Below are 12,500 nucleotides of genomic sequence, written 5' to 3' on the forward strand. Positions count from 1 at the left end.
ACAGAGAAAGACAAACAGACAGACAGACTAATTCAGAAAAAATCAAAAATCGACAGGAACTGACTTACCACTCCTTCGTCGGTCTTAATAGGACAGGAGTCGCTCAGCCCATAGAGCCAGGAGTCCTCGGGGGAGAGGTCTGGCAGCCGGAAATATGGGTAGCACTCCTGGATTTTCTTGCACACGCCCAGAGTGCTGGAAAAAAAAATGGGCGTGGGAAGAAGACAGGGTACGTTGGTGAAACAAAAAGTATGGGAAATTAGGAAAAAATGTATATAGAATATGTGTATATATGATGGTTTGAGGAATTTGGGGAAATTTAGACCAAATATAAAATAATAATACAATTTCTAAGAGCTTTACGTGTGAGAATCTAAGTGAGGTTCTGGGAGTATTCATTTTGATAATTCATTTATTTGACTGTCTGTTGTAGGTTTTTAGTTTCGACTAAAATTCTTTGCAGAATGGTTATGTATATTTCCTTATAAAGACTTTTTTGATAACTGTTAAGTGAATTGATTAATAACTCAACGTTTAATAAAAGTGTGTTTATCGGTACTCCCAAATTATGATATTGACTTTAAAACCCAAAGACAGGGTATTTTTATTTCAAACAAGACTGTGAATTCTATTACAAATTTCATTTCTGTTTGATTCTGGACGTTGAGCACTGCGCCAACATTTCGTAAACTACAGAAATCTTGCTAAACCACTTTGATGATCATAAACCTATGATGATGAATGTAAATGAAACACATTTGCTGTAGTTTTCACTAGCTACCACATGTGCTAGAGTGGTTACTGATTCTCCACATTCCTTACTTTATCCTTACTGGAAGCAACTATAATCACATGAACAATTTGAGTATAATTATTAGTAATACGCTTTACAACTAGTCCTGTAATGAACATTTTGAGTACAATGTTAGTAATACGCTTTACAACTCGTACTGTAATATAATGATCTTTGTGTAACCTTTGACCTACCCGAAAACACTCGAGGTCAACAACTACGATATGCATTAATTATAATTCCCCGTGAATTAGTATTTACATTTAACGAAGCGACATAAGAATATCCCAATTAACTAGCTATCACAGTATTATAAACTGCAATGGCTATAAAAAACACCGGACTTCACTTCAATAAAGCAAATCTAGACAAAATGTTAAATCCCTACCAAGTATCACATCTCATTATACTCTTGAATAACACTTACATTTGTACCTGATCTCTGTTCATCACTGTTCTCTCTTACCTGCAGTATCATTATCTCATCGTATTCGAATAACCCTTACATTTGTACCTGTTCTCTGTTCATCACTTTTCTTGCTTACCTGGAGTATCACATCTCATCATACTCTTGAATGACCTCACTTTTCTACCTGTTCTTTACTGTTCATTACTGTTCTTGCTTACCTGGAGCCTGAGTGCCAACAGGTTGTCGGGACATCGTCCACTGACGTTAGACTTTTCGTATCTGGAAAGGAGAAACTTCTTTAGAATGATTGAGAAAATGAGAATGTCTTTATTGCTTAAAAGAAGAAGAAAGAGGGAGAAGAAGAAGAAGAAGAAGAGAGAAGCTATACAAGATGTATGTATGTATGTAAAGAAGAAGAAGAAGAAGGAGAAGAAAATGAAGAAAAAAAGAAGAGAGAAACTATACAAGATGTATGTATGTAAAAGAAGAAGAAAGAGAAGAAGAAGAAGCATAAGAAGAAAAGGAAGATGAAAAAAAAAAAGAAGAGAGTAACTGTATAAGATGTATATATGTAAAAGAAGAAGAAAGAGAAGGAGAAGAAGAAGAAAAAGAAGAGAGAAACTGAATGTACGAGGTACTTACCGTACATGGATATATAGATAGATAGATAGCGAGAGGGGAGATAGAGAGTAGATAGAAAGACGAACATATAGATAGATATATAGATAAAGTGGTAGACAGATAGACATACAAAAAGCGAGTTAGACAGACAAACAGATAAATAAGTATAGCTAAAAACAGTCAAACAGATTGAGAGATAGACTGATAGATAAATAGATATAAATAGGTAGATAGATATAGAAAGATAGATAGATATACAGATAAACAGATGAATAGATAGATCGATAGATAGATTTACGGATAAAAAAGATAAATTGATACACAGACAGACAGATCGAAAGACTGACAAACAAATATTCATATACATAGAGAAAAATAGATAAATAGAGAGACAGAGATATAAACAAAACACCAAAAACGAAAATAAAATCAACCTGGTTCCTCTAACTGAGCCTATTTCCTAGGCCTATGCGCGTGCATCTTCCGCCCAAGTTGTTTTGGATTCTATCTATATGTAAAAACACTTATTCTGTTATGTTTTATTCATGGCTTCCGTTTCCCTTCCCTTTTACTGCTCATTGTATCCCGATCGTGTTGAGGCCAGGAGAAGGTTGGGGGGGGGGGGAGAGATGGGGAAGGAGGGGGAGGATGGATGGGTTGGTGGATAGGTAGGTAGACAGAGGGGGGAAGGAGAGGGGGAGAGAGAGAGAGAGACGGAGACAGATAGATAGAGATAAGTAGATACAGAGAGAGAGAGGGAAGGGGGGAGAGACAGAGACAGGGGTAGACACAGATAGATAGAGATAAATAGATGCAGAGAGAGAGACAGAGACAGACACAGATAGATAGAGATAAATAGATACAGAGAGAGAGAGGGGGGGGAAACAGAGACACAGACAGACAGATAGACGAAAAGAAGAAAGAAAAAAAGAACAAAGAATCTTCAAGGCCTCTTCAGAGCATGAATCATACACCGGATCCTCGCACAAACAAGAGAAAAAAATACAAGAACAAAAAACAAACAAAAAAAAAGAACAACAAACCCCAATATAAAAAAGAAGAAGAAAAACAAATCGAATCATGAGATCTCCCGGTGGATAATCCCATGTAAGGCTTTGGACTGCCTCAAGCGTCGTCATATTTCTCTCTCGCCAGACGCTCGAACACGTCTTTCCAGCGGTCAGACGAGGTCAAGGAACTTGGGGAAATTTGCTGAACTAGGATTCCAGACTAGAATGAAGGAGGGAGGGAGGGAAGAGGTGGGAGAGGAGGGAGGGAGTAGGGGATGAGAAGGACAGTAGGGGAAGGGGGGATACGAGGGGTATGGGGTGGGGAGAGAGAACTAGGATTCCAGACTAAAATAAAGGAGGGAGGGATGTGGGGAGGAGGGAGTAGAGGAGAGAAGGATACGGGGAGGATGAGAGAGAATTGGGGAAGGGGAATGGAGATATTAAGGGGTCAGGGGAATGGGGAATAAGTACTGGATGAGGGAATTAGGAGGATGGATTACTAGAGACCTTGTAGAACTAGTGGGAATAGGATGCTGGAGGAGGCCATCAAGGAGATAGGGGAACTAGGGGTGGCGAACCTATGGGGGTGGAAGAGCATCAGGGGGAATGAATACTAATTTTTTCCTCCTTCACCTGAGAGAAGAGTAGGGCATCAATGAAATTTATAGAAAGAGTAGGGCATCAGGGGGAGGAACCACCTGGAGGAGGGAAAATTTTATAGAAAGAGTAGGGCATCAGGGGGAGGAACCACCTGGAGGAGGGAAAATTTATAGAAAGAGTAGGGCATCAGGGGGAGGAACCACCTGGAGGAGGGAAAATTTATAGAAAGAGTAGGGCATTAGGGGGAGGAACCACCAGGAGGAGGGAAAATTTTATAGAAAGAGTAGGGCATCAGGGGGAGGAACCACCTGGAGGAGGGAAAATTTATAGAAAGAGTAGGGCATTAGGGGGAGGAACCACCAGGAGGAGGGAAATTAATATTAAGAGTAGGGCATCAGGGGAGTGAATATTAGGGGGAGGAACCACCTGGAGGAGGGAAAATTTATAGAAAGAGTAGGGCATTAGGGGGAGGAACCACCAGGAGGAGGGAAATTAATATTAAGAGTAGGGCATCAGGGGAGTGAATATTAGGGGGAGGAACCACCTGGAGGAGGGAAAATTTATAGAAAGAGTAGGGCATTAGGGGGAGGAACCACCAGGAGGAGGGAAAATTTTATAGAAAGAGTAGGGCATCAGGGGGAGGAACCACCTGGAGGAGGGAAAATTTATAGAAAGAGTAGGGCATCAGGGGGAGGAACCACCTGGAGGAGGGAAATTAATATTAAGAGTAGGGCATCAGGGGAGTGAATATTAGGGGGAGGAACCACCTGGAGGAGGGAAAATTTATAGAAAGAGTAGGGCATTAGGGGGAGGAACCACCAGGAGGAGGGAAATTAATATTAAGAGTAGGGCATCAGGGGAGTGAATATTAGGGGGAGGAACCACCTGGAGGAGGGAAAATTTATAGAAAGAGTAGGGCATTAGGGGGAGGAACCACCAGGAGGAGGGAAAATTTTATAGAAAGAGTAGGGCATCAGGGGGAGGAACCACCTGGAGGAGGGAAAATTTATAGAAAGAGTAGGGCATCAGGGGGAGGAACCACCTGGAGGAGGGAAAATTTATAGAAAGAGTAGGGCATTAGGGGGAGGAACCACCAGGAGGAGGGAAATTAATATTAAGAGTAGGGCATCAGGGGAGTGAATATTAGGGGGAGGAACCACCTGGAGGAGGGAAAATTTATAGAAAGAGTAGGGCATTAGGGGGAGGAACCACCAGGAGGAGGGAAATTAATATTAAGAGTAGGGCATCAGGGGAGTGAATATTAGGGGGAGGAACCACCTGGAGGAGGGAAAATTTATAGAAAGAGTAGGGCATCAGGGGGAGGAACCACCTGGAGGAGGGAAAATTTATAGAAAGAGTAGGGCATTAGGGGGAGGAACCACCAGGAGGAGGGAAAATTTTATAGAAAGAGTAGGGCATCAGGGGGAGGAACCACCTGGAGGAGGGAAAATTTATAGAAAGAGTAGGGCATCAGGGGGAGGAACCACCTGGAGGAGGGAAATTAATATTAAGAGTAGGGCATCAGGGGAGTGAATATTAGGGGGAGGAACCACCTGGAGGAGGGAAAATTTATAGAAAGAATAGGGCATCAGGGGGAGGAACCACCTGGAGGAGGGAAAATTTTATAGAAAGAGTAGGGCATCAGGGGGAGGAACCACCTGGAGGAGGGAAAATTTTATAGAAAGAGTAGGGCATCAGGGGGAGGAACCACCTGGAGGAGGGAAAATTTTATAGAAAGAGTAGGGCATCAGGGGGAGGAACCACCTGGAGGAGGGAAAATTTTATAGAAAGAGTAGGGCATCAGGGGGAGGAACCACCTGGAGGAGGGAAAATTTTATAGAAAGAGTAGGGCATCAGGGGGAGGAACCACCTGGAGGAGGGAAAATTTTATAGAAAGAATAGGGCATCAGGGGGAGGAACCACCTGGAGGAGGGAAAATTTTATAGAAAGAGTAGGGCATCAGGGGGAGGAACCACCTGGAGGATGGAAAATTTATAGAAAGAGTAGGGCATCAGGGGGAGGAACCACCTGGAGGAGGGAAATTAATATTAAGAGTAGGGCATCAGGGGGAGTGAATATTAGGGGGAGGAACCACCTGGTGGAGGGAAAATTAATATTAAGAGTAGGGCATCAGGGGGAGTGAATTCTAAGGGGAGGAACCACCTGAAGAGGGAATTTTATAGAAAGAGTAACTGCAGGAGAAAGAATAGGGAGACGAGCACCTGGGGGAGGGCGAACAGGGGGGAGGGGAGAATATATTTACAATAAAACTAATACAAAACTACAAAACTTTTAAACACCTTCTCTATAACCTACGTACAAAAGGAGAAAAAGACGATATATAAATATATTAAAAAATATATAATAACATATAATATATATAAAATATATAAAGATATATAACAATATATAATAAAGATAATATATAAAAAAAGAATATATTTACAAGAAAACTAATACAAACCCATAAAACATTTGAACACCATCTATATAACCTACGTACAAAGGAGAAAAAGATAATATATAAAAAAAAATGAACATAAGCTGCAAAGTTCAGTAAGTTAGCGTGCTTGAGTAAAGATTCATTCATCTCCAAAAAATTCCGGGACAAGAGAGTGAGAGATATTACCGATCACTTTTTTTTTTTTTTTTTTTTTGTGGGAGACTAGACCAGACGAATTTCGAAGAAGGAGAAGAAGAAAAATATACATTTTCTTGGTATCATGATATCTTTGGGAGACCAATTTATGTGGTTTTCTTTTATATCTTTTTCCTTTTTTAGGTTCTGTTTTTTTGTATATACATACATACATCTGTCTATCTATCTATCTATCTGTCTATATATCTATCTCCCTTCTTCCTCTTCTCCTTCTCCTTCTTCTTCTTCCTTTCCTCCCTCTCTTTCTTCCATCTCTCCTTCTTCCTTTCCTCCCTCTCTTTCTTCCATCTCTCCTTCTTTCTTTCTCTCCCTTTCTTCCTCCCACCCTCTCTCTCTCTCTCTCCCTCTCCCTCTCCTTCTATCCCTCTCTCTGCCGCTCCCTCTCCCTCTCTCCCTCTCCCTCTCCCTCTCCCTCTCTCTCCCTCTCTCTCCCTCTCTCCCTCTCTCTCTCTGTCTCTCTCTCTCTCTCCTAGACCAACAGGTGTTCCCGCCAGACGCGACTGCCATTCCTCCCATCTTTATTCTGATTTTTATGGTCCACGAATGTTTATGGTTGGCGTTCCAGTCTTGTTGCCAGGCGAGTCTCGTTATAAGGAGGGGCAGGAAAGGGAGGAGATAGAAGGATGGAATGAGGAAGGGAAAGGGGAGGTGAGAATGAATGAATGGGAGAGAGAGAGAGAAGAGGGAGGAGATAGAAGGAAGGAATGAGGAAGGGAGAGGGGAGGTGAGAATGAATGAATGAGAGAGAGAAAGAAGAGGGAAGAGTGATGGAATGAATGAGGGAGGGAAAGGGGAGGTCAGAATGAATGAGAGAGAGAGAAGAGGGAAGAGTGATGGAATGAGTGAGGAAGGGAGAGGGGACGTGAGAATGAATGAATGAGAGAGAGAGTAGGGACGAGATAGAAGGAAGGAATGAGGAAGGGAAAAGGGAGGTGAGAATGGATAAGAGAGAGAGAGAAAAGGGAAGAGTGATGGAAGGAGTGAGAAAGGGAAACGCGAGGTGAGAATGAATGAATGAGAGAGAGAGAAGAGGGAGGAGTGAAGGAAGGAATGGGGAAGGGAAAATGGAGGTGAGAATGAATGAATGGGAGAGAGAGAGAAGAGGGAGGAGATAGAAGGAAGGAATGAGGAAGGGGAAGGGGAGGTGAGAATGAATGAATGGGAGAGAGAGAAGAGGGAGGGGATAGAAGGAAGGGATGAGGAAGGGAAAAGGGAGGTGAGAATGAATGAATGAATGGGAGAGAGAGAGAAGAGGGAGGAGAAAGAAGGAAGGAGTGAGAAAGGGAAAGGGGACGTGAGAATGAATGAATGGGAGAGAGAGAAGAGGGAGGAGATAGAAGGAAGGAAGGAGGAAGGGAAAGGGGAGGTGAGCATGAATGAATGAGAGAGTGAGAAGAGGGAAGAGTGATGGAATGAGTGAGAAGAGGGAAGAGTGATGGAAGGAGTGAGAAAGGGAAACGCGAGGTGAGAATGAATGAATGAGAGAGAGAAGAGTGAAGAGTGATGGAATGAGTGAGAAAGGGAAATGGGAGGAGAGAGACGAAATTTATGAGAAGGAAAAAGGGAAGATAGAAAAGTTGGTTAAAGGGGGAAAAGGAAGAGAGAGAAAGAATGAATGAAAAGGAAATATGGAGAGAGAGAGAGAAGGAATGAATGAGAAAAGAAAAGGGAAGAGAGAAAGAATAAAATGATTGAAAGGGGAAATGGAGGGTGAGAGACGGAATCAATTAGAAGGGAAAAGAGAGAGAATGAATGGATGAAAAGAAAAACGGAAATTAAAGAATGAATGAATGAAAATAAAAATGGAATAGAAATGGAATGAATGGGAAGGGAAGAGGGCGGTGAGAGAAGGAATGAATGAGAACGGAAAAGAGAAAAGAGAGAAGGATTTGATGAAAGGGGAAAGGAAGAAGAGAGAAAAAATGAATGAAAAGAGAAATGGGAGGGGAGAAACGGAAGAATTAGAAGGGAAAAGAGAGAGAAGGAAAGAATGAAAAAGAAAGGAAAAGGGAAGATATAGAAACAAAAACATAAATGAAAAGGGAAAGGGGAAAGCAAGAGACGAAGTGGACAAAACAGAAGGGGACGAGAGGAACAGAATGAAGGATAAGGCAAGAGAGAGAGAGAGAGAGAGAGATTGGATAAAACGGAAAAGGGGAGAACAGAGAGGCTGAATGAACAAAAAGGAAATGGGGAAGAAGAGAGGAACAGACTGAACGGAGAATGAAAAAAGCAAGAGAAAGACGGAATGAATGGAAGGAGAAATCTAAAAAGAGAGACAAAAAGAACGAAAAAATGGGAAAAAGAGAGAGAGAGAAATTGGAGGCAAAGAAAAATGAAAAGAGAGAGAAAAAATGGAGGAAAATAGAGAGACATAATGAACGAAATGGGAAAGGAAAAGGAAAAAAAAGATAAATAAACAAACATGAAGATATATTTTCATAGAAAAAAAAAGGAATCAGTAATTTAATTGATGTCAAGATTTACTTCCATAGACATACGAATATCAGTCTTTTGCTTTGTTTTATCAGCGTTGTTGTATCATAAATTAAAACAAAATAATCATGAACTCCATCCCCCAGGAGAAGGCGAGTCATGCCGTCAAAAACATTAAAGTGATATAATTCAGAATCTCCAAAATCGACCTCAGGCACAAGACCTTTTTTGTTTTTTATTCGGTCGAGTGAATCGCGGGTGAGCTGGACGCAGACGACACAGCTGTGGTTCATGGTCAAGATCTAGAGGTCAGATTCAAGGTCTCGGGCGGTAGGCCACCTTAGTGAAGTGCGGCGTGCGATGTCCGTAGAGTTTTGTCGTTCATCCTCCCTCGCGTCTGAAGGTGAATTTTTTTTATCTTCTTTTTGTTTGTTTGTTTGTTGTTTCTCGGTGAAGAATGTTTTGTTTTAATGGATTTTTTTAATTGATGTTTTTAATTGATGGTGTATTTGGATTCGATATTTGGATATACTTTTGAAAATGAGACGAGAAAGTGATGACTAATAATATTTATTTTGCTCTCTTCCATACAAACGATTGTTATTTGCATTAATTAGTTAGGCTACCCCCTCCCCTGCTGTTCCCTACCCTCTCCCCCGCTTCGCTCTGCCACCCCCACCCCCCTTGTCACTGTTTCCGCCCCCCCCCCCCCACCCTCCACACACTAGTCATGCCCTCACTCTATCTTTCCACCTGTTGTTTCCTCCCATCTCCCACTCTTCATCTTTCTCCTTGCACCCTTTACCCTCTCCCTTTCCCTTCAGTATTCTTTTCTTCTCTTCCACCTCTGTCTCCTTCCCTCTACCTATTGCCCACTCACCTTCCCTCTCTCCTCCCCTCCCCCTACCTGCCCCCAAGTCTCAATAATTCCTTCCCTTTTTCTTCGTTTCTACATTCCCTTTCCGTCTCCTCTCCTTCCCATACTCCTCCTCCACTCCTCTTCCCTCCCTCTCTCCCCTCTCCCCCACTTCCTTTCCATCCCTTGATTCCTCTCCTCCCTTACCACTCCCTCTACTCCCCTTCCACTCTCTGATTCTTCTTCCATACCATGATTCCTTCGCCCTCCCCCTTCTCCTTCTCTCTCCATCCACTAGTTTATTCCTCCCTCTCTCCATGCCCGCTTATCCTTTCTCTCTCTCTCCTCTCCCCATGCCTGCTTATTCCTCCCCTCTCTCTCCCCTCTCCCCATGCCTGCTTATTCCTCCCCCTCTACCCTCTCCCTCCCCTCTCTCTCCCCTCTCTCCCATACCCACATATTCCTTCACCCTCTCCCCTCTCTCGCCCGCTAATTCATTCCCACTCTCCCCATGCCTGCTTATTCCTTCCCCCCTCTCTCTCCTCTCTCTCCTCTCTCTCCCATACCCACATATTCCTCCCCCATCTACCCTCTCCCTTCTCTCTCCCCTCTCCCCATACCCAATTCCTCCCCCATCTACCCTCTCCCCTCTCTCTCCCCTCTCCCCATACCCACATATTCCTCCCCCATCTGCCATCTCCCTCCCCTCTCCCCTCTGTCTCCCCTCTCCCCATACCCACATATTCCTCCCCCATCTACCCTCTCCCTCCCCTCTCTCACCCCTCTCCCCTCTCTCACCCCTTTCCCCATACCCACATATTCCTCCCCCATCTACCCTCTCCCTTCTCTCTCCCCTCTCTCACCCTTCGCCCCATGCCTGCTTATTCCTCCCCCATCTACCCTCTCCCTTCTCTCTCCCTCCCCTCTCTCGCCCCTCTCCCCATACCCACATATTCCTCCCCCATCTACCATCTCCCTCCCCTCTCTCTCTCCTCTCACCATGCTTGCTTATTCCTCCCCCTCTCCCTTCTCTCTCCCCTCTCTCTCCCCTCTCTCTCCCCTCTCCCCATACCCACATATTCCTCCCCATCTACCCTCTCCCTTCCCTCTCCCTTCCCTCTCCCCTCTCTCTCCTCTCTCTCCCCATGCCTGCTTATTCCTCCCCCATCTACCTTCTCCCTCCCCTCTCTCTCCCCATACCCCCTCCCCCCTCCCCCCGGCGTTCAAGCACCCGAGGAGCGAGGGGGGGGGGGGAGCGGGAGGCCGGTGTCCCACATTCCTCCACCGTCCACAGTTATGACCCACTTGCGCTCCCGTGGGTGGAGTTGGCGCCCACTCCACGGGAATGAATGGATTCCGCGTGGGGTGGAGTGCATGGATGACGAGGAAGAGATAAAGTAGAGGAAGAGAAGAAATTGGGTAATTGGTAGAGATTCAGACGAAAGGGAGATAGCGTAGAGGAAGAGAAGAAATTGGGTTATTGGTAGAGATTCAGAGGAAAGGGAGAGAGAGTATAGGAAGAAAAGAAATTGGGTAATTGGTAGAGATTCAGACGAAAGAGAGATAGCGTAGAGGAAGAGAAGAAATTGGGTAATTGGTACAGATTCAGACGAAAGGGAGATAGCGTAGATGAAGAGAAGAAACTGGGTAATTGATAAAGATTCAGAGGAAAGGGAGATAGCGTAGAGGAAGAGAAGGAAGAAGTTGGGTAATTGGTACAGATTCAGATGAAAGAGAGGTAGCGTAGAGGAAGAGAAGAAATTGGGTAATTGGTAGAGATTCAGAGGAAAGGGAGAGAGAGTAGGTGAAGAGAAGAAGTTCGGTAATTGGTAGAGATTTAGAGGAAAGGGAGATAGCGTAGAGGAAGAGAAGACATTGGGTAATTGGTAGAGATTCAGACGAAAGAGAGATACCGTAGGTGAAGAAAAGAAATTGGGTAATTGGCAGAGATCCAGACGAAAAAGACATAGCGTAGATAAAGAAAAGAAATTGGATAACTGGTAGAGATTCCTAAGGATTATTACCCATGCAGACTTCGGGTAGAGAGAGGAGGACCAGAGGCAGTGCAGGTTATTATCGTGTTATGTGGCGAGGGCGCGAGTTACGACGACCTGCAGCCTCGCCCACACGCAGGTCCGTGCAGGTCGTGTCTTTTTTTTTTCTTCTTCTTCTTTTTTCTTTTTTCTTTTTTCTAGAATTCCTTTTTTTCTTTTCTTTTTTCTAGAATTCATTTTTTTTTTTCTTTTTTCTAGAATTCCTTTTTTTTTCTTTTCTTTTTTGTAGAATTCCTTTTTTTTTTCTTTTTTTTTAAGAATTTCTTCCATTTTCTTCTTCGTGTTATCGGATTCGGTTGTTTGATGTCGGTTGTGAAGCTGCGGTGAATAAGGATTAGGCCCGTTTTTTTTTTTTTTTTCTGTGACCTCTGCTTTCAATTTATGTTTTAGATCTTAGATATATGGTGCGTTAACGTGGGTACACATGTATGTGTGGATGTAAATCTGCATAATTATATACATATACATGTATATATACATCTATACATACATGTATGTATAAATATATGCATATTTATGTGTGTGTGTGTGTGTGTGTGTGCGCATATATATATATATATATATATATATATATATATATATATATATATATATATATATATATATATATATATATATATATATATATATATGTATATATATATGTATGTATATACATACATATATGTATACTGATATATACATGTTTATATATAAATATTTATATATACATATATATATAAATATTTATATATACATATATATATATATATGTATATATATATATATATATATATATATATATATATATATATATATATGTATATATAAATATTTATATATAAATATGTATATATCAGTATACATATATGTATGTATATACATACATATATATATATATATATATATATATATATATATATATATATATATATATATATATATATATGCATATGTATATGTGTGTATATACGTGTATATATATATATTTATATATATATATATATATACATATATATATATATACATATGTGTGTGTGTGTGTGTGTGTGTGTGTGTGTGTGTGTGTGTGTGTGTGTGTGT

General features: G+C 42.0%; 1 protein-coding gene across 1 annotated transcript in view; it reads right to left on the reverse strand.

Annotated features, from left to right (window-relative positions):
• The window catches only part of LOC113819436 (lethal (2) k05911), a 28,182-nt gene that overhangs the window by 14,828 nt on the left and 854 nt on the right, over positions 1-12,500 (reverse strand). The window contains exons 2-3 of the mRNA XM_070140696.1: positions 1,421-1,498; positions 69-195 (exon numbers count right to left, since the gene is read on the reverse strand). Coding sequence (XP_069996797.1) covers positions 69-195; positions 1,421-1,498 — 205 coding nt within the window. The remainder of the gene's footprint in view (positions 1-68; positions 196-1,420; positions 1,499-12,500) is intronic.

The sequence above is a fragment of the Penaeus vannamei genome, chromosome 27, assembly GCF_042767895.1.
Source record: "Penaeus vannamei isolate JL-2024 chromosome 27, ASM4276789v1, whole genome shotgun sequence".
Taxonomy (NCBI): domain Eukaryota; kingdom Metazoa; phylum Arthropoda; class Malacostraca; order Decapoda; family Penaeidae; genus Penaeus; species Penaeus vannamei.